The sequence below is a fragment of the Micropterus salmoides genome, unplaced genomic scaffold, assembly GCF_014851395.1.
Source record: "Micropterus salmoides isolate LMB-PRFRI ecotype aquatic unplaced genomic scaffold, ASM1485139v1 Ms_hic_scaffold_17, whole genome shotgun sequence".
NCBI lineage: Eukaryota > Metazoa > Chordata > Actinopteri > Centrarchiformes > Centrarchidae > Micropterus > Micropterus salmoides.
Genome location: NW_024040817.1, coordinates 5,812,850 through 5,834,947, shown reverse-complemented (window position 1 = coordinate 5,834,947; position 22,098 = coordinate 5,812,850). Strand labels below are relative to the sequence as shown.

Sequence of the window (22,098 nt, the reverse complement as noted above, 5' to 3'; positions counted from 1 at the left end):
CAGTTTGTCTAGCACTTTAAAGATCTGCACTTTTGTTTTTTAAATAATGAAGTTTTGGCCATTTTTTTTGTTTGTTCTGTAATTCAAAGACAAACAGGTTCCTGTTTATATACAGTTCCATACATTTACATAATCATCCATGTTAATGGGACATGACAAGTTAGAATATGCTGTTACGGCGCTAAAGGTGCTGTGAAACATCTGAACTCGCCTTGATAGGAGATATTAGTCTATCAGAATAGGCTGCCTCTGAAATGATAATAACAGTCATAATACCGTGAGAGTTTATGGGATTGAAAAAGGGAACACTAACTAGCATTTTTCAGATTGCCGCTCGGTGTAGATTCATGCCTAGATTTTAGATTAGAATCAGCACTAATTAAACTCTGTCCCCAAGTCATCATAAGTGTAATGTCAGCAGCAGCCAGAGCGTTTACTAAATGCTTTATGGTCAGAATAAACAAAACTCGCAGAGGCTTTTATTTTGAAGCCACGTCCCGGAAGTGAGGCGGGTTCCCGGGCTCGGCCAGTGAGCGCGGAGCTTCCAGCCTCTTTGGGACGGATCAGCTTTGTCCCGTTGTTGTGCTGAGAAAGAGTCTCTGGCACCAACAGCGAGGAGCCGCCAGAGCCTCCGTGTGTCCGGATAAAGCTGCTGCTCTCCGGCTTCACCTCGGACTCATCTCCCGGGAGCCTCCGGAGCTACTGGAGGTAGCTTAGCATGCTAACCGGAAGTTAGCCACAGTGCTAGTTAGCGTGAAAACGGTGTTTGTGGATAAAATGAGTAAAGTCCAGCTGCTGAGTCTAATTTAACAACAAGCCTCCTCCACAAAACGGAATCAGACCGACAGGTGTGAGCAGATTACTGTAGTTTGTGATCAAACACAAAAATAAATTGGATAATTAAATAACGTTAGAATTGAAATGGAGTGAAATTATTTTCAGCTCCTTCCAGTGAAAATGTTATTTTATAATCAGTGTTTCATTCTGACCTCACAGTTGAATGGACCCCAGAGAGAACAGCCAACATTCACACTGGTGCTGATGGGGAACCTATAAATAAATAATATAACAGTTACAAAATGCTTGTGTATGCTGTCAGTTACAGATCTTAGAAAGAAATAAAATTAGAATCTGCAGGTCAGACCTTTTAAGAAAGTCACTAATCACCTGCAGCGATGATCCTGTGTGTGAACCCACATTCAGCTGAGACTGCAGATCCACTGTTGTGTTGGGTTTTGCGTATTATGATGATAAGTGACCTGCTGCTGTTAAATATATATATATATATATATATATAATGTAGCCTAGAGGACATAAGGTATTTAACATAATATGGCCGCGTGGTGAACCTATGAACTTAAGTCATATTTAAACAACTATTACTTTGTGTTGTTGGCCAGAAAACTAGTAATACTTCTAGTACACGGATCCTATACAAGTACAATTTTAGCTGGATTATTTGTGTCCCCTTCAGAAATCGCTCTTGAGAAATTTTATCTTTTTTGTGGCCCCTACTGCGAGATGAAATTAGAGTCTTTAATCTCTCAGTCTGGTTCTGCTGCTCACAATGAACTTTTCCACCATATTCAAAAAAATTGAGATGTTCCTGTACTGATGTAACAAAAGTAATAATAGGCTAGTTTAATGAATACCGCTGTCCAATCACATCACATGTCTGAATCTCATAAATATCAACCGTCAGGTTAACTTTAACCCTTTTTATCTTTTATTGCACACATGAGACTAAAAATATTACTATCAGCCAGTTATTGTGGCGTTTCGGCCTCAGTCTAAAGGTTTGCACGCCGTCAGATGCAGCTGTGTTTGCTAAAGCCCCGAAGCTTCATAATGCTTCATCCAGCTAATGTCAGCTGATCTGACTGTTTGAGGGACTATTTTGTCCCACAGAGGAGGAAGAGGAGGAAGAGGAAGGACACAGCAAGGGACAGCAGCTGGATTACCTGCACATTGGTGATCCAGGGAACCCAGAAGAAATTAAAGGTGAAAGCAGGTGAAATGGAAGAGGGACAAGAAGAGATGAAAATGTGTTTAGAAGAAAGGAGTGAACAGAAGACGAATAAAGGGAGCACAGGTACCAGGTCGGTAGGTCGGTAGTGGTCTACAGGTCGGTAGTGGTCTACAGGTCGGTAGTGGTCTACAGGTCGGTAGGTCGGTAGTGGTCTACAGGTCGGTAGGTCGTAGTGGTCTACAGGTCAGTAGTGGTCTACAGGTCGGTAGGTCGGTAGTGGTCTACAGGTCGGTAGTGGTCTACAGGTCGGTAGGTCGTAGTGGTCTACAGGTCGGTAGGTCGGTAGTGGTCTACAGGTCGTAGTGGTCTACAGGTCGGTAGGTCGGTAGTGGTCTACAGGTCGGTAGTGGTCTACAGGTCGGTAGGTCGGTAGTGGTCTACAGGTCGGTAGTGGTCTACAGGTCGGTAGGTCGGTAGTGGTCTACAGGTCGGTAGGTCGTAGTGGTCTACAGGTCAGTAGTGGTCTACAGGTCGGTAGGTCGGTAGTGGTCTACAGGTCGGTAGGTCGTAGTGGTCTACAGGTCAGTAGTGGTCTACAGGTCGGTAGGTCGGTAGTGGTCTACAGGTCGGTAGTGGTCTACAGGTCGGTAGGTCGTAGTGGTCTACAGGTCGGTAGTGGTCTACAGGTCGGTAGGTCGGTAGTGGTCTACAGGTCGGTAGGTCGTAGTGGTCTACAGGTCGGTAGTGGTCTACAGGTCGGTAGGTCGGTAGTGGTCTACAGGTCGGTAGGTCGTAGTGGTCTACAGGTCAGTAGTGGTCTACAGGTCGGTAGGTCGTAGTGGTCTACAGGTCGGTAGTGGTCTACAGGTCGGTAGGTCGGTAGTGGTCTACAGGTCGGTAGGTCGTAGTGGTCTACAGGTCGGTAGTGGTCTACAGGTCGGTAGGTCGGTAGTGGTCTACAGGTCGGTAGGTCGTAGTGGTCTACAGGTCAGTAGTGGTCTACAGGTCGGTAGGTCGGTAGTGGTCTACAGGTCGGTAGTGGTCTACAGGTCGGTAGGTCGTAGTGGTCGGTAGTGGTCTACAGGTCGGTAGTGGTCTACAGGTCGGTAGGTCGGTAGTGGTCTACAGGTCGGTAGGTCGTAGTGGTCTACAGGTCAGTAGTGGTCTACAGGTCGGTAGGTCGGTAGTGGTCTACAGGTCGGTAGTGGTCTACAGGTCGGTAGGTCGTAGTGGTCTACAGGTCGGTAGTGGTCTACAGGTCGGTAGGTCGTAGTGGTCTACAGGTCGGTAGGTCAGTAGTGGTCTACAGGTCGGTAGTGGTCTACAGGTCAGTAGGTCGTAGTGGTCTACAGGTCAGTAGTGGTCTACAGGTCAGTAGTGGTCTACAGGTCGGTAGTGGTCTACAGGTCAGTAGGTCGTAGTGGTCTACAGGTCAGTAGTGGTCTACAGGTCGGTAGGTCGTAGTGGTCTACAGGTCGGTAGGTCGGTAGTGGTCTACAGGTCGGTAGTGGTCTACAGGTCGGTAGGTCGTAGTGGTCTACAGGTCAGTAGTGGTCTACAGGTCGGTAGTGGTCTACAGGTCGGTAGGTCGTAGTGGTCTACAGGTCAGTAGTGGTCTACAGGTCAGTAGTGGTCTACAGGTCGGTAGGTTGTAGTGGTCTACAGGACAGTAGTGGTCTACAGGTCGGTAGCTCGGTAGTGGTCTACAGGTCAGTAGTGGTCAGTAGGTCGGTAGGTCGGTAGTGGTCTACAGGTCGGTAGTGGTCTACAGGTCAGTAGTGGTCTACAGGTCAGTAGCTCGGTAGTGGTCTACAGGTCAGTAGTGGTCAGTAGGTCGGTAGCTCGGTAGTGGTCTACAGGTCGGTAATGGTCTACAGGTCAGTAGTAGTCTACAGGTCAGTAGGTCGGTAGTGGTCTACAGGTCAGTTGTGGTCTACAGGTCAGTAGCTCGGTAGTGGTCTACAGGTCGGTAATGATCTACAGGTCAGTAGTAGTCTACAGGTCAGTAGGTCGGTAGTGGTCTACAGGTCAGTAGTGGTCTACAGGTCAGTAGCTCGGTAGTGGTCTACAGGTCAGTAGTAGTCTACAGGTCAGTAGCTCGGTAGTGGTCTACAGGTCGGTAGTGGTCAGTAGGTCGGTAGCTCGGTAGTGGTCTACAGGTCGGTAATGGTCTACAGGTCAGTAGTAGTCTACAGGTCAGTAGGTCGGTAGTGGTCTACAGGTCAGTAGTGGTCTACAGGTCGGTAGTGGTCTACAGGTCGGTAGGTCGTAGTGGTCTACAGGTCAGTAGTGGTCTACAGGTCGGTAGGTCGTAGTGGTCTACAGGTCAGTAGTGGTCTACAGGTCGGTAGGTTGTAGTGGTCTACAGGACAGTAGTGGTCTACAGGTCGGTAGCTCGGTAGTGGTCTACAGGTCGGTAGTGGTCTACAGGTCAGTAGTAGTCTACAGGTCAGTAGCTCGGTAGTGGTCTACAGGTCAGTAGTGGTCAGTAGGTCGGTAGCTCGGTAGTGGTCTACAGGTCGGTAATGGTCTACAGGTCAGTAGTAGTCTACAGGTCAGTAGGTCGGTAGTGGTCTACAGGTCAGTAGTGGTCTACAGGTCAGTAGCTCGGTAGTGGTCTACAGGTCGGTAATGGTCTACAGGTCAGTAGTAGTCTACAGGTCAGTAGTGGTCTACAGGTCAGTAGCTCGGTAGTGGTCTACAGGTCAGTAGTAGTCTACAGGTCAGTAGGTCGGTAGTGGTCTACAGGTCGGTAGTGGTCAGTAGGTCGGTAGCTCGGTAGTGGTCTACAGGTCGGTAATGGTCTACAGGTCAGTAGTAGTCTACAGGTCAGTAGGTCGGTAGTGGTCTACAGGTCAGTAGTGGTCTACAGAACAGTAGTGGTCTACAGGACAGTAGTGGTCTACAGGTCGGTAGGTCGGTAGTGGTCTACAGGTCAGTAGTGGTCTACGGGTCAGTAGGTCGGTAGTGGTCTACAGGTCGGTAGGTCAGTAGTGGTCTACAGGTCAGCAGGTCGGTAGTGGTCTACAGGTCAGTAGCTCGGTAGTGGTCTACAGGTCGGTAGTGGTCTACAGGTCAGTAGCTCAGTAGTGGTCTACAGGTCAGTAGGTCGTAGTGGTCTACAGGACAGTAGTGGTCTACAGGTCGGTAGGTCGTAGTGGTCTACAGGTCAGTAGTGGTCTACAGGACAGTAGTGGTCTACAGGTCAGTAGGTCGGTAGTGGTCTACAGGTCAGTAGCTCGGTAGTGGTCTACAGGTCAGTAGTAGTCTACAGGTCAGTAGGTCGGTAGTGGTCTACAGGTCAGTAGCTCGGTAGTGATCTACAGGTCAGTAGTAGTCTACAGGTCAGTAGCTCGGTAGTGGTCTACAGGTCAGTAGCTCGGTAGTGGTCTACAGGTCGGTAGTGGTCTACAGGTCAGTAGCTCAGTAGTGGTCTACAGGTTAGTAGTAGTCTACAGGTCAGTAGGTCGGTAGTGGTCTACAGGTCAGTAGCTCAGTAGTGGTCTACAGGTCAGTAGTAGTCTACAGGTCAGTAGGTCGGTAGTGGTCTACAGGTCAGTAGTGGTCTACAGAACAGTAGTGGTCTACAGGACACTAGTGGTCTACAGGTCGGTAGGTCGGTAGTGGTCTACAGGTCAGTAGTGGTCTACGGGTCAGTAGGTCGGTAGTGGTCTACAGGTCGGTAGGTCAGTAGTGGTCTACAGGTCGGTAGTGGTCTACAGGTCGGTAGGTCAGTAGTGGTCTACAGGTCGGTAGTGGTCTACAGGTCGGTAGGTCAGTAGTGGTCTACAGGTCAGCAGGTTGGTAGTGGTCTACAGGTCAGTAGCTTGGTAGTGGTCTACAGGTCAGTAGCTTGGTAGTGGTCTACAGGTCGGTAGTGGTCTACAGGTCAGTAGCTCAGTAGTGGTCTACAGGTCAGTAGGTCGGTAGTGGTCTACAGGTCGGTAGTGGTCAACAGGTCAGTAGGTCGGTAGTGGTCTACAGGTCGGTAGGTCGATAGTGGTCTACAGGTCAGTAGTGGTCTACAGGTCGGTAGTGGTCTACAGGTCAGTAGTGGTCTACGGGTCAGTAGGTCGGTAGTGGTCTACAGGTCGGTAGGTCAGTAGTGGTCTACAGGTCGGTAGTGGTCTACAGGTCAGTAGTGGTCTACAGGTCAGTAGCTCAGTAGTGGTCTACAGGTCGGTAGCGGTCTACAGGTCGGTAGCGGTCTACAGGTCGGTAGTGGTCTACAGGTCGGTAGTGGTCTACAGGTCAGTAAACAATAAGCAATGAGGATTTCTACAAAATAGTGTTAAAAACCTCACATCTTATTCTCTTGATATCTATAGGCTCTATATATAAAAAAAACTCCTGGAGAAGGATGCACCCAAATTTCTGTTGCTTCCAAACCCCATGTGACATTACAGTAACTTATGCTGAACAGAGGAGAAATGGAAGAACAGAGCATGTCTGTCATTTCTTATTTGATTACATCTTGGCTTCTTCACTGGATGTTGACATAAGCGTAGTTCCAATACAGTAACAAAAGATGCAAGTGACGCATACTCTGGGGGCTAAGCCCCCCCTGTCTTTCATTCCTAGAGACGTCCCTGGAGAGGAGTTTCTAGTTTTGAAAATGTATTTTAATGGCTTATTTAGTTATGTACTCTAAAATTCTCAAGAATACAGGAATTAAGGTCTCTAGAGCTCCGATGAATAATTTGTCTGGAGAGTGGGCAAAGTGGCCCATGACCATCCTTGACCTTAAAACTTGCATCCTGAGGTGTGTATGTGTCTCTGCTACATGTCAAGAGGACGAGCTTGTTAAGCCCAGTTCACACTACACCGAGCTCGGCGACCGTCAGGCTGGGATCAGGGGTAAATCAGAGACTGATCAGTGGTCGCCAGCAAGTACTACTCAACAACGCATCAAAACGGCTCTTTTTTCATTTCTCACACATCGCCGACGCCTGACAGATATCTAGCACGCCAAATATTATAAATATAATCTAGCACGTGAGATGGTCTCTTCTGTTGTTACAGAAGATTTGGCGAAAGTGCTGCAGACCAATGAGCTGGGACTGTGTGGCGGCGCAAAACGGACTGGGAGTCGTTGCAAAGTAAACGGCGACATGCACAGTATAAGTGTAGGCTATAAGTGTTATTTGCACGGTACAGAATATTTTCATAAAAGTATCAAGTCAAAAACTGTCAGTAGCATGGTGTGTCTGCTTTGCATGACTTATGACACCTAATCAGAGAGCCAAGCGTGAGCGGCTGTGTCATCGTTTCTAAAGTCCTCCGTTCTTGCCTGTCAGCACTTCAACGACCTCCGGAGTTTCAAAACAAAAAATGGGGTCGGCAGCGTTTCTAAACTTCTCTCTTTTAGGTCTTCGTTATCGACGTTTTAGTCTGGACGGGAGGTGCAAACGTAGCAAAAGGTCTCCGTTTTGAACGAAAACGCAGCAGTGTGGGCGGGGCCTTAAAGAGAAATGTAGGATTATGTTGGCAATGTTAGAAAATATTAATAAGAGAGAGAAATGAGCTAGAACTGCCAAACTGTTTCAGAAATGAATCTACATTCATGTCTGTCACCGTAACATTAAACACGCTGCTGAGCCTGGAGAGGGCAGTGAAAAACGGGAGGGTTAGCAAGTCTGGTCTCCAAAGAGGAGAACACCTGCAGAAAGTGATAGGAGGAGAGAGGAGAGAGACCTACTATAAGGTGTTAGTGCAGTCTTGCTGTGTCTGCTTTAATGTCTGTCTGTGTGTTTCCTTTTATAGCAGACATCCAGCAGCTGTCGGGGAGCAAAGAAGAGCAAGAGTGGAGCCCCAGTCTGGACCAGGAGGACCCAGATCCCCTACAAAATAAAGAGGAGATGAGTCTCAGTCTAGACCAGGAGGACCCAGAGCCCCTACACATTAGAGAGGAGTGGAGCCCCATTCTGGACCAGGAGGACCCAGAGCCCCTACAAAATAAAGTGGAGATGAGTCTCAGTCTAGACCAGGAGGACCCAGACCCCACACACATTAGGGAGGAGTGGAGCCCCAGTCTTCACCAGGAGGACCCAGAGCCCCTACACATTAGAGAGGAGTGGAGCCTCAGTCTAGACCAGGATGACCCAGAGCCCCTACACATTAGAGAGGAGTGGAGCCCCATTCTGGACCAGGAGGACCCAGAGCCCCCACACATTAAAGAGGAGTGGAGCCTCAGTCTAGACCAGGAGGACCCAGAGCCCCCACACATTAAAGAGGAGTGGAGCCTCAGTCTAGACCAGGATGACTCAGAGCCCCCACACATTAAAGAGGAGTGGAGCCCCATTCTGGACCAGGAGGATCCAGAGCCCACACACATTAGAGAGGAGTGGAGCCCCAGTCTGGACCAGGAGGACCCACAGCCCCTACACATTAAAGAGGAGTGGAGCCCCAGTCTAGACCAGGAGGATCCAGAGCCCCCACACGTTAAAGAGGAACAGGAGGAACTCTGGACCAGTCAGGAGGGAGAGCAGCTTCCAGGACTGGAGGAGGCTGATATCACCAAGTTCCCATTCACTCCTGTCCCTGTGAAGAGTGAAGAAGATGATGATGAAGAGAAACCTCAGTCCTCACAGCTTCATCAAAGCCAAACTGAACAGGTGGAAGCTGATGGAGAGGATTGTGGAGGACCAGATCCAGCCAGGAACTCTGATCTAAATAGACTTTTACCATCCGAGACCGAAGACAGTGATGACTGGGAGGCAACCACAGAACCTAAGTCAGGTTTAAACTCTCCTAATAATAAAGAAGTCCTAGTCAGTCGTAGGACACACATTACTGACAAAAAATGGTTTAGCTGCACGGTGTGTGGGAAAAGATTTACCATAAAAACAACATTGCGAATACACATGAGAACGCACACTGGAGAGAAACCATACAGCTGCTCTGTGTGTGAGAAAACATTTACTCAAAAGGGACATTTGCAGAGACACACAAGAACGCACACAGGAGAGAAACCATATGGCTGCTCTGAGTGTGGGAGAAGATTTACTCAAAAGGGAGATTTGCAGACACACATGAAAACTCATACAGGAGAGAAACTATATAGCTGCTCTGAGTGTGAGAAAAGATTTACTTTAAAGGGACATTTGCAGACACACATGAAAACTCATACAGGAGAGAAACTATATGGCTGCTCTGAGTGTGGGAAAAGATTTACTCAAAAGGGACATTTGCAGACACACAGGAGAGCGCATACAGGAGAGAAACTATTCAGCTGCTCTGAGTGTGGGAAAAGATTTCCTCTAAAGGGAACTTTGCAGACACATATGCAAACTCATACAGGAGAGAAATTATACAGCTGCTCTGAGTGTGGGAAAAGATTTACTTTAAAGGGAACTTTACAGAGACACACGAGAACGCACACAGGAGAGAAACCATTCAGCTGCTCCGAGTGTGGGAAAAAATTTACTCAAAAGGGACATTTGCAGACACACAAAAGAACGCACACAGGAGAGAAACCATTCAGCTGCTCTGAGTGTGGGAAAAGATTTACTCAAAAGGGAGATTTGCAGACACACATGAAAACTCATACAGGAGAGAAACTATATAGCTGCTCTGAGTGTGGGAAAAGATTTACTTTAAAGGGAACTTTGCAGACACACATGAAAACTCATACAGGAGAGAAACCATATGGCTGCTCTGTGTGTGGGAAAAGATTTACTCAAAAGGGTCATATGCGGGCACATCTGACAACGCATACAGGAGAGAAACCATATGGCTGCTCTGAGTGTGGGAAAAGATTTACTCACAAGGGAGATTGGAAGAGACACACGAGACGCCACACAGGAGAGAAACCATTCAGCTGCAATGTATGTGACAGAAGATTCAATTGGCATAAACTCAAAAAACACAAGTGTGTTGGTGAGTTCTTACATGGAAACTACACCGGAGAACAAAGAGGCAGAGCCTCGAACCAGCAGCTCAGCTGAACAGATGAGAACAGGTGGAAACAGAAGCTGATAGAGAGGACTGTGGAGAATCTGAACCAGCCAGGATCTCTGATCCAGATAAACATTTACAACCTGAGACTGAAGACTCTTCTGAGACTGTTGACTCTGACAGTGAAGACGACTGGTCGTCTACTGAGAAGTGTTAGAGTGTGGTCAAGCTGCAAAATGGGCGACAGGGCTTGACGATAACGATGGCTCGGGGCAAGTAAAAAGTAACGTCGGGACAGTTGAACTAGCAACTCACTGGCCCGATCGGGCCACTGCAAAAACATTAGTGTTTAAAAAAAATAAATTAGAAACTCAACATCCTGCAGTTGCTTTGCAGCTCATGGCGTGCACCATTGTCCAATCCAGATTTGTAGTTACGTGACGAGTGGTTGTCAGATGTTATTTCTCTAATCTCAATCAAGTGGCAACCTCGGGGTCTGAAAGTGAAACGATGCAGACAGAACTTAAACCTGCATTCTCTCTAAAAGCCAGCAGGGGCGAGGCCGCTGGCTGTTATGGTCCTATTTAGGGGAAAATAGACGATAATGGAACATATGCTTTTGGGCGGGACTACCTTGTGATTGACAGGCCGCTACCATGGCGACCTGTAAAGTAAATTGTTTTGTTAACCTTTTTATTTTTTATAATTTTAATTGTGATTACATTTTTGTTTAGTTTTATTATATCCAGGATGTATTTAATAACCGCTTAAACATGTTAACAGAATAACATAACTTATAAGTCTTTGGTTTTGCTAAAACACTGATAAATAACTTTTGGAAGGAGGGCCAGTAAGTTTCAAACCAACTGGCCCAGTGGGGCCAGTTGCAGAAAAGTTTAACGTTGAGCCCTGGGTGACTTACTTTTCTCTTACTTATACTACACACATGAAAAGATGGAGGGATTACTGGGTCAGAACTAAAACTAGAAGTCTAAAACTGAAACTAAAAGTCGAAGTCAAATGAATTTGGTATTTAGGATTGGGATTTGGGGATTGAGGATTTGGGATTCAGTATGTTTCAACACTTTTTCTCCAATCTCATTTCATTGTGAAAGCAGTAAAGTCCTGTAGTAATAAAACAGTAAAATGTAGAGCCCGACCGATTTATTGTTTTGCAGATATCAGCCGATATAAGCTACTTGCTGATAAATCTGCATCAGCATATATAACAGCTCATTTATAACTATTGAAAAAGAAACAGTCAGATCCTTCCCTCAGATCATGAGTGTTACATAGTTTGCCCACCAGAGGGCGCTCTGCAGCTTCTCTTATTTATTTATTTTTTGCTTAATTTTTTTTAGTTTTATCCCCAACGATATAATATACACACCAGTTTCTTTGACAGTTGTATGTAGCATTTGTAAAATAATAATAATTTGTGTCCATTGGAATATACTGTATATACCCATATATATACATGTATATGTACACACATGCATACATATACACTCACGCACCTATACCTACATACATGTATACAAATTTGCATAAGTAAATACATCCACACATAAACTAGATCAATCAGACCTCATCAGTGCAGGAAGAGAACAAGGAGCCTTTCACCCCAAGGTGTTCATCCTGGACAAAAATGCAGATGAAGTATGTACTCCTGGAACAGATGGCGTGTACACTAGCGGTGTATGCACAGGAAGTGTGAAAGGTAGCCTAAACTTGGGGGACTTGAGTCAACAGGACTCCATCATTTAAGAAAAGTGGATCTTTGGAGCCTTAATGAATATGTAATTTGCTCCATCTAATATAGGCTCCATACTTTTTGGGTCCATACATTGTATGTGGGAGGATCTGGTGTCACCCACTTAATGGTTTATACATTTTAATGCCGCTATGAGCAATATATTCAGTAAATATTTCTCAGCCTTCCTGTCCATACCCTCAGGTACTGCTCCCAACAACTGTAGGGCTTTGAGGAATATCCTGTTTGAAAACCTATTTGAGGGCATCAAATACTTCTTGCCAAAACAAACTTCCAGAAAATATGAGTGTGGTTGGATTTTTGTATTCCACAGTTACTCCAGCACGAACTGGGTTGTGTTGGGCCCATTAAGGCAGTTATTTCTGGTGTTCTGAAAAAAAAAGTTCCAAGTGTATGAGCTTCTGGCTAAGTGTGCTTCAGTATATATCTCCCTCCAAGCGTAAATTGATCCTTCCCTCCCATCTTTGCTTTAAATGTATAGAGTCATACCTATTCATAGACAAAAATATATGAAATATTTTACTGATTTTTTTCTGGTTTCCACTGTCCATTTGTATTTCTATTAAAAAAAATGTATGTGTTAGGAAAGTGTTTAGCTGTAGATATCTAAAGAAATCAGTCTTAGGAAGATTGAACTCATTTTTCAACTGTTCAAATGTCTTCAGATTGTCATCCTTAACAAACTGGTGCAGTTAAATCAGTCCACGATCTGACCATTTTCTAAAGCCAATATCTAAGTTGTTAGGTGTGAAGGTCTTCACAAATCCCATGCTAGTTAATAGTGACATTACCTTTTGTAGTCCAAAGACTGACCGTATTTTATTCCAAATTCTTATAGTGGTTTTCGTCCAAACTGCCATTTCTTTTACTGGGGTATCTAGAAAAGGTGGAATTTGCAGGGGCTGTGGGCACATATTCCTTTCAGTATTGTGCCAGCGAGTGTATGAACTATTTTGAATCCACACTATCAAACGTTTCATTTGTGCAGCCCAGAAATAATATTTTAGATTCGGAAGTTTAAGACTAATCCCAGGGGTTTTTTTTGCCATACAAATCCCAATATGTTGTTGAGATTATCAAAGGTTGGTTTTGGAATTTCCACAGTTAACATCTGAAATAAATAGAGTAGTCTGGGCAACACGTTCATGCGGATGCTTTCGATAATATAGGTTATGTAGAGACTGAGGAATGTAAATGCCAAGATATTTAAGGCCTTCTTTTGGTCACTTGAATACGCTCTGTGATTTAACACTTTCTGAGATTGTGCCACTTACATCCATAGCCTCTGTCTTGTCCACATTACCTTGTATCCCGAGAGATGCCCATGCCAAAGAAATTAGTCCTTTTAAATGTAATATTGTTGTCTTGGGTTCTGTCTGATACAATAATACATCATCTGCATATAATGATATTTTTTGTTCTTCTCTGTCTATTACAATTCCTTTTATGCTACTATCAATGCTAATAGCTGACAGTAGGGGTAACAGAGAACAGCCTTGTCTGCAACCTCTTTCTAGAGTAAATCTCTTTGATCTTTTTCCATTAACCTTGACAGCTGCCTGTGGGGAGTGTTTGTATCCAATTTATAAAGTTAGGGCCAAATCTAAATAGTTTTAATGTTTGAAATACATAGATACTCGATCAAATGCCTTTTTTCCGCATCTAGGGACCGGGAACTTGTTTTAACAAGCTAGATAAAAGATAATGCCCTGGCAGTGGCAAATAGCTTTGGTTTAATATTTTATTTGATTAAATTAATGATTAAGTTGAAATTTACAAGAAATATTTTATTGCCACTGTGTAAAGGGAATACTGCTGGTAAAAAGCACCTTATTTGTTTAAAGTGTTTGCAAACCACGTTATCGCACTTTTGTGTATATAGCAGTACATTTAAATCAAAAGTGTGCAATACACTACTTTAGAATTCATTATTCAATTTTGTGCGTAACAATGCGATTAATCGCGATTAAAAAATTTAATCGTTGCCCAGCACTAATTATTATCCAACTTATAATTATGGGAAACATTGCTTTCACCCCCAAACAAAGCAGTCTCTCCCAATTTTATTAACTAATATTATATTCGGATCAGCAGCAAGGAGTTTCTTGTTCATGAAAAAGTAGCAGTAAGAGTCTTTATCTATATCATATGTCACTTAAAGATAGACAGGAACTGCTATCTAGCTTACGCCATGTCTTTCGCTTGTAGGCGTTTCCTGTCTGCTTCGAGACACCAGTTCCTGAAAGTGTATAAGTTTATTGAAAATGTTAAATGCTTCACCTTTCAAGTTTTAGACAAGTTTGCAACAGTTTAAAATACTTAAGCATAGCACATTTTTCTAACAAACAGTGTCATAATAAATCCAGGCTAGTCACCTTCATTTGCATAGACATTTATTAAGGATGTTTATACACCATCGATTCATCCGTTAACCAGAATATATCTCCCCTCTGTGCCTTTTTGTAAAAATGTTTCTGTGAAATTAATTTGTCTGTTTATAAGTATTGAGACTCCTTTCTGTCTCCCAGAGCTGTTGGAAGAATAATATACTTTTTCTGCCCATGACTTTTTTAACTTACTAACTTAATTTTAACTTCATGTTCTACATCAGGTAGGTGGGTTTCCTGTCGAAATGCTGACAATAAGCTTGTTTTAACTGGAGTAGTATTTTCTTTTTCTTAACAGGATTGTGGAAGCCCTTCACATTACAGCTTATAATGTGTAGTGTACCCATTACTCACAGTATTTAGAATATGCCTTGATTCCCTAGTACTTGGAGCTGGGGAGGAAGGATGGGAGGTGGAAGAAAACATATTTCACAAGGGCTGTGCTTTGTTACATAAGACTTTAAGGAGTGGGGTAAACAAGAATAATAATTACAGCTGTGCCAAAGTTTGTTACCTTCATCCAGAGCTATGAAAATGTGAATTTAAAAAAAGGGGGTTAACCTTATCATGCTAATGTTTAACACAGGATCCCGGGGGAACAAAGGAATCAGGACAGGGAAACACATACAGCGTGTGAATACTTTGATCAACTAATATTACTAACAGTACTTGGTAGCTAGTACCTAGCCCCCCCGCCGCTTAGTCAAGCAGGAAGGATGCACAGTCTAGTTTGACTGCTTTGAGCTAAGGGAAAAAAAGAAAATGAAATAAAATGAATAATTACTGCAGAGCCCAAGACAGGAATATCAAATCACACAGCTCCTTATGGCAGTAAATCCTCTCAATTACCCGCGATATCATACTGTAAGAATGTTTTCAGTCGCTTCTCATGCTAGCTACTGATGAAATGTCAGTGGTAAAGAAAATAATTAAATGGAAAATGATAGCCAAAAGGAACTAGGTTCCCGTCTCATATAAGGAGCGTCGTATTATGTCAGCTGTGTGCTACATTTCACCCTGTTTATTAAACCCATTGGAATTCGAATAGTAAACAGGGAGTTGTCGCCCATGGAGTTCCACAAGATTCAGTCCTTGGACCTATATTATTCACCTTGTATATGCTTCCGCTAGGTAATATCATTAGGAACCACAGTATAAACTTTCATTGTTATGCTGATGATACTCAGTTATACCTTTCTATCAGACCTGATGAAACCAACCAGTTAGCTAGGCTTCAAACGTGGACGTGGACGTGGATGTCTTTTAATTTCTTGATGTTGAACTCTGAAAAAACTGAGGTTGTAGTACTTGGACCCAAACTCCTCCGAGACACATAGTCTGCAGACATAGTTGCCTTGGATGGCATTGCCTTGGCCTCCAGCACCACTGTGAGAACTCTGGGAGTTATTTTTGATCAAGACCTGTCTTTTAACACAAACATAAAGCAAACTACAAGGACTGCCTATTATCACCTTCGCAATATTGTGAATATTAGAAATCTTCTGCATCGAGTTGATGCAGAGAAACTTGTCCACGCATTTGTTACCTCAAGGCTCGACTACTGGAACTCTGTGCTTTCAGGCTGCTCAAAAAAATCGCTCAATACAAAACACTGCTGCACGCATACTGTCAAGAACCAGTAGGAGAGATCATATCACCCCTGTTTTAGTAACTTTGCACTGGCTCCCCGTAAAATTGAGATTTGATTTTAAAATACTCCTTCTTACATACAAAGCCCTTAATGGTCAGGCACCATCCTATTTGAAAGAACTCCTTACACCATACTGCCCCACTAAAACACTGAGCTCCCTAAATGCAGCGCTGCTTGTAGTGCTGAGGGTCTCCAGATGTAGAATAGGAGCCAGAGCCTTCAGCCATCAGGCACCTCGGCTGTAGAATCACACCCATGTGTGATCGGGGAATATGGCGATCCGATTTCCATGGGTGATCAGTGGGGCTCTGTCCCGGGCTCTCCTCAAGACCTCCGCGGCGTCTTCATCATAATGTAATTTAGCGATGAGCACCCGTGGCTTTTCCCGGTCTCTCAGGGTTCTGGTGATGGGCGTGCGTGGCGAGCGATCTGGTCAATCTGTAATACGTCTCTGATAACTTTAGTAACCGTTTTATAGGAGCTGGAGTCCGATTGCTCTCCTGATGTTGCTCCGTCTCATTCTCTCCCCTCCATGTCTTCGCATCGATCTTTGAGAGTTCCCACCTGGTTTTGAAGTGTTTTCATGTCCCGAATGTCAGTCTTCACGTGGTCGACTTCCACTTGGATTGCTTTCTTGCTGTTTGCGATTTCAGACCTCACTTGTTGCAGTTCCGATTTAAGTGCATCAAAATCCGCTAGTGCACTTTTAAGCTCATCCCTTATTATTTTAGAAATATCTCCCCTCGAGGAGGACAGAACCTCTGCTGCGATATCTTTAGCAGCCATACCCAGGCTTTCACTCCGGGCAGGCGAGGGTTGGTCCGAGTCATGTGATGCACGCTGCGTTGTGCTTCTTGAAGGCCGTGGGCGAGTCCTTGTTACTGACACACATCATGGCTGGATTAGAGTTGTATCTTTGTTTTACACAGAACAGACAGAGGACTGTGTTTTTTATTAGAACTGCCCCCTTTAAATCAATATTTACTTTTTCACAATTTATTGGCTCCTGTAGAACCCAATGCACATTTTAATTGCCTTCTGGCTTCCTCTTACTGCACCTCTGCTTCCTAAACATACAAACATACAGCGTTTACTCAAGGAAAGACACGTGAAATCTCAGACGAGCTACATTAATGTTATCCACATCTTTGTGTGTAAAATGTAAGCTGGTTTTTATGTCCTGTAGATCAGCGGAGTATTTACTGTTGGGTGAGGTTCACATTTAATGACGACTTTAGTTTACAAGTGTCTCTACAGGCAGGTTATCCCGTTCCAAGTGTAGCTGCCTGGTTGCTTTAGACCAAGAACACAGACCAACTATTGTTTGTCAACTTCAACAGCTGAAACCCTTTGAGAGGGGAAGGTCCACAGCCTAATTGCATTTCTTCTTCCTCACGGAGCAAAGATTTCAGACAATAGTCCATGTTAAAGTTGCTTATCCTTGTTGTCCACCCTCCTGACAGCGTAGTTAGCACAGCTCCGTGATGAAACGGTGTGCTCTCTGTGACCCGTCTCCCATGGGTCACCACAGAAAGCAAAGATGCTGGGTGTGGTGATGGGGCAGTTATCACAACATGGCTCAACAGTAAGTGACAAAGGCGGGAAACCACACAGTCTGAAAATAATAATAGATATTTTAATAAGTAAAATAACCACCAAGTCGCAGACGCTAACCCAGATGGATCAGAGTTCGCGACAATAAGCATCCACAGGTTTATGAATGCGGATCAAATGCTGGGACGCACACACACTGTGAGCGTGTCGGAAAGTGTCCTTATAATCAAATTGTTAAACAAGGGTGAAAAAAAATCGGTGGGAGTCCCGCACACTACCGACTGGGCAGAACATGCACGCGAATATCCAAGGGTGGGGAAAAAATCCACCATGTTCTGGCCCGCCATGTAACGGCTTAAAACTATTTGGCCCGATGCCACACCTATTTGGCGACCCCTGGAATATGAGGACCCCGTGGGGCCAACAGGTCCAGAGGCTTGTTGGCAGAACATTGAGTAAATGTGTGATTATCTGTTTAGTATTGATGGAATCTTTATTTAGGTACAGCTGTAATAAAATCTATGGAGCCGGGGAATAAACTCAGTTTATAAAAGAGTGAGTTTGATGCACTTAATGAGTAAATGTCATGTGGCCACTTTATTAGGTACACCTGGGTCCAGTGGATACGACACGTGACATCCACCATCGTGTCCCTGAGCAGGACCCTGAGCGGAGTTGTTGTTTTGGAGCAGACTTGAATTCTCGGAGGAGTAGACTGGATGATTCACGGCTAGGAGGAGTTGTACGGTTTGGAGGGCGATTCAAATTACTTTGTGACTCATTAATCTTACAAGGGACAAGTATTTGATATCTCAATTGGCATCTCCTGTGAGAGTTTGTTTTGTGAGCTGAAGCAGTAGGCAGCTCCCCAACGAGGGATGGGCTATGCCGCCGAAGGGGAAAACTAGTGATGGTGCTGGGAGTAATGACAAAAAGTCCAGACAATCTGAAAAAAGAGATAGATCTGACAATGGAAGTGGAAGTGAGAGTGACGAGTCCCAAAGCACAAGGAAAATGCCATGATCTGAAGAGGAGGGTGGATTTAGGATGATAGTTAAATTCAAAGATAAAAGTGACAAAGCCTTAAACCCACTCAGACTATCGGAGGAGCTAAAAAACAAAATGGGAAAAGTTCTAAATGTTAAAATGATGATGAATGGGAATATACTTGTTTTTTGCAGAAATGATAATCAGAGGTTGAATGCCCTTAAAGTTCGGCATTTGCTTAACAGGCCTGTTGAATGTTTTATTCCTGGTCAGGCTAAAAATGCTAAAGGAGTGATCCATGTAAGCCTTGAGATAGAAGAGAGTGACATCTTGAAGAATTTAAAGGGAGCTGAGGTTGTAGCTGTACGGAGATTCAAAGAAACCGGTACTGCTGTGCTATTAACATTCAAGCAAGATATTGTGCCAGCAAGGGTCAGCCTTGGATATATTAGCTTGCCAGTGAGACAGTATATTCGTCCCCCACTGCGTTGTTACAATTGTCAACGCTATGGCCATGAAGCAGCAGCATGCGGAGGGAAAAAAAGATGTGGGAAGTGTGGAGGAAGCCATGACTTTATTCAATGTAAAGCTGATATAGTCAAGTGCTGTAACTGTGGCGGAAATCATGTATCTTCATTTAGGGGGTGTGAGCATCATGTTAGAGCTGTGGGAGTAGAGAAATTGAGAGTTGAAGGCAAAATATCATATGCAGATGCCCTGAAGAAAGTGAGGGGAACGGGGGAACCTTCCAGACAAGTGGTAGTTGAAGTACCTTCTGATTCCCAGCCTGATAGGGAGAAAGTGAGGCAGATTGTGGGAACCCAGTCATTCCTGGCATTCATGGTAGATGTTCTGTGGGCAGTTAGAGACCAAACCAGAAGATCTGACGTTATTAAAGTGGTGGTGGATGCTGCAGAGAGATTTCTGGAAGAGGCATGTATGGGTCCTGAAGAGTTGCACAAGTATATGAGACAGAAACTGGAAGTTTATGAAAGAGGTAGGGGAAAACAAAAGATCACTGACAGTAATGAGGAATGTACTGGGGAAAGAAACATGGACATAAATGATGATAGTTAAATTGCTGATGTTTTACATCTTACAATGGAATGCACGGAGTTTGATGGCTAATGGACAGGAACTTAAGAGATTTGTTGATGAATTTAAGGATCTACCAGAGGTGATATGTATTCAGGAAACTTGGCTTAAACCATGCTTAGATTTTGTGATTCCTGGATATGAAAGTAACAGATATGATAGAAAAGGAAAGTCTGGGGGAGGGTGTGCAACATTTATAAGATCAGATGTACAGTATCAAAATGTAGAGATAATGTCTAAACTAGAATGTGTTATAGTAAGAGTTTGGGGACAGCACAGGTGGATTAACATAATAAACATGTATAATCCTTGTTTGCAAATAAATCTAAGCGAGTTGGAGTGGGTTATGGAACAAATAGGGACACCGGTCATTTGGGTGGGGGATTTTAATTCTCACAACCCTCTTTGGGGTAGCAGAATAAAAGATAATAATGGGAGCACTATAGAGGAATTTACGGACAGGTGGAGATTAGTTTGTTTAAATGATGGCAGGCCAACTAGATTTGATATTAGAACAGGAAATGTTTCATATATAGATTTGGCATTAGCATCCAGTGAACTAGCTAGGGTTGGAGAGTGGGATTCTTTGGACAGATATACAATAGGGAGTGATCATTACCCAATATTATTGAGGTTTGGGAAAACTTTATTGAGTGAAGAACAGGGTAACCAAAACTTATTTAATTATAGTAAGGCAGATTGGGCATTATTTTCTGAAAAGTGTAACAAAACTATAGAGGAAGTAAATGAGGAAGGGACAATAGAGGAATGGAATAGCAGCTTATGTGAAATAATAAAAAATGAAAAGTGCAATTGAATCTATCCCGATAAAGAAGTGTTCTAAAAGGAAAATTAGTGTGCCATGGTGGAACAAGGACTGTGATAAAGCAGTAAGAGACAGGAATTGTGGGTATAGAGCATTGAGGAAACATCCAACAGAAGATAAAGCAGTAGAATATAAAAGACTGCGAGCCAAAGCACGCAGAGTGATTAAGACTGCAAAAAAAGAGTGCTGGAGAAAATACTGTGGAAAACTAGGGGCAGAGACTGCAGTAACAGAAATATGGCGGGCAGTACATCGTATGGCAGGAAGTAATAGGAAAAGGAAAATGCCAGTTTTAGAGGAGGGAGGATTGTTTGCTACAAGTGATTTGGATAAAGCAAAGCTATGTGAAAATAGCTTTAGAGCTGTTCACAGTGGAGCTAACATTGGTGAAGCAGGTATAAGGAAAAGAAATGAGATATTAGAGCAAAATCGATACAAACTTGAGATAAATAATGATAATTCTGATGTGGGTAATTTATTTTTCTCATTAGAAGAATTGCACAGGGCAATTGGAAAAGGAAGGAAAACAGCCCCGGGAAAGGATGGTGTTAGCTATGAGATTGTTAAGAATCTTAGTGACATAGTTTTGGAGGAAATCTTGACCTTAATGAATCACATATGGCAAGAGGGAAGTCTACCTAGCACATGGAAGCATGCACTGGTGGTTCCAATATTGAAACCAGGGAAAGACGCTTATAAGGCAGGATCATACAGGCCCATTGCACTGACATCAGTCCTATGTAAAATAATGGAAAGGATGGTTACAGACAGATTGGTTTATAAGTTAGAGAAGAAGGGATGGTTTACATCAGTACAAAGTGGATTCCGTAGAGGGAGAAGTACCATGGATGCCGTTACGTCCCTTGACAGTGATATAAAGAAAGCAATGGTGAATAGAGAAGTATTAATGGCGGTGTTTATTGATATTGAAAAGGCGTATGACATGCTATGGAAGGAGGGGCTTGTCATAAAACTATATGAGGCTGGAGTCAGAGGGAGGATGATTAACTGGATACAAGACTTCTTGAAGGACAGGAGAATTCAAGTTAGGGTTGCAAATGCTTTATCAGCTGGTACAGGTATCGATAACGGAACTCCTCAGGGTAGCGTGATAAGCCCAGTCCTTTTCAATATTATGATAAATGATATATTTGAAGAAATCGGGAATAGTTTTGGAAAATCTCTTTTTGCAGATGATGGGGCCATCTGGAAAAGGGGCAGGAATGTCAAACAAATAACTGAGCAAATGCAAGTAGCTCTGAACAAAGTAACTAGTTGGGGTAAAAAGTGGGGGTTGAGGATATCAGTGGAGAAATCAAAGTATATAATATTTGGTAATAAGAAAACTGAATGTGGTGGTTTATTTTTGTATGAACAAGCAATTGAGAGGGTTAAAGAGTTCAAATTTTTGGGTGTGCATTTGGATGAGAAGCTAACATGGAAAAAGCAGATAGATAATGTTGTAAATAAGTGTGAAAAGGTAATAAATGTAATGCGTTCCCTCTCAGGTAGCACATGGGGTGCAGGCAGAGATACTCAACTAATGATCTACAGGGCAATGATAAGATCTAGACTGGATTATGGATGTGTGTGTTATGGGACAGCCGCTGATACACATTTAAAGAGGCTGGAAGTAATACAAGCTAAGGCACTGAGACTATGTTGCGGGGCCCTCCGTACAACTCCAGTCCCAGCTTTGTTGGTAGAGATGGGGGAAATGCCATTGTCAATTAGACGGGAGAAATTGGCAATGCAGTATATTGTTAAATTATGGGCACATAAAGGAGAACACCCTACAAAAATAGTTCTAATTAATGCGTGGGAGTGGGGATCAGGGAAAAGGAGGAAGGAATGTTTTATGTTTAACATCAGAAAAAAAATTGAGGAACTGGGACTGAAGGAGGAAGGGATGGCCCCGCAAGTGTACTGGTCAGTTGTACCACCGTGGTTGATGTCCAT

General features: G+C 43.7%; 2 protein-coding genes across 2 annotated transcripts in view; both read left to right on the top strand.

The window, feature by feature from the left end:
* The first annotated feature begins 573 nt into the window (after window positions 1-573).
* Window positions 574-10,613, top strand: LOC119906893 (zinc finger protein 2 homolog). The gene is made up of 2 exons (XM_038724333.1): window positions 574-708; window positions 7,733-10,613. Exon 2 carries the CDS (start codon window positions 7,828-7,830, stop codon window positions 9,913-9,915), a length of 2,088 nt encoding a protein of 695 aa, XP_038580261.1. The 5' UTR covers window positions 574-708; window positions 7,733-7,827; the 3' UTR covers window positions 9,916-10,613.
* LOC119906906 (zinc finger protein 260-like) overlaps window positions 673-22,098 on the top strand; it is a 48,938-nt gene continuing 27,512 nt past the window's right edge. The window contains exon 1 of the mRNA XM_038724360.1: window positions 673-771. The gene's annotated coding sequence lies outside the window, so the exon portion shown is untranslated. The remainder of the gene's footprint in view (window positions 772-22,098) is intronic.

Excerpts from the sequence above, each read along its gene's own strand:
- LOC119906893 (XM_038724333.1), top strand. The coding sequence starts at position 7,828 with ATGAGTCTCAGTCTAGACCAGGAGGACCCAGAGCCCCTACACATTAGA.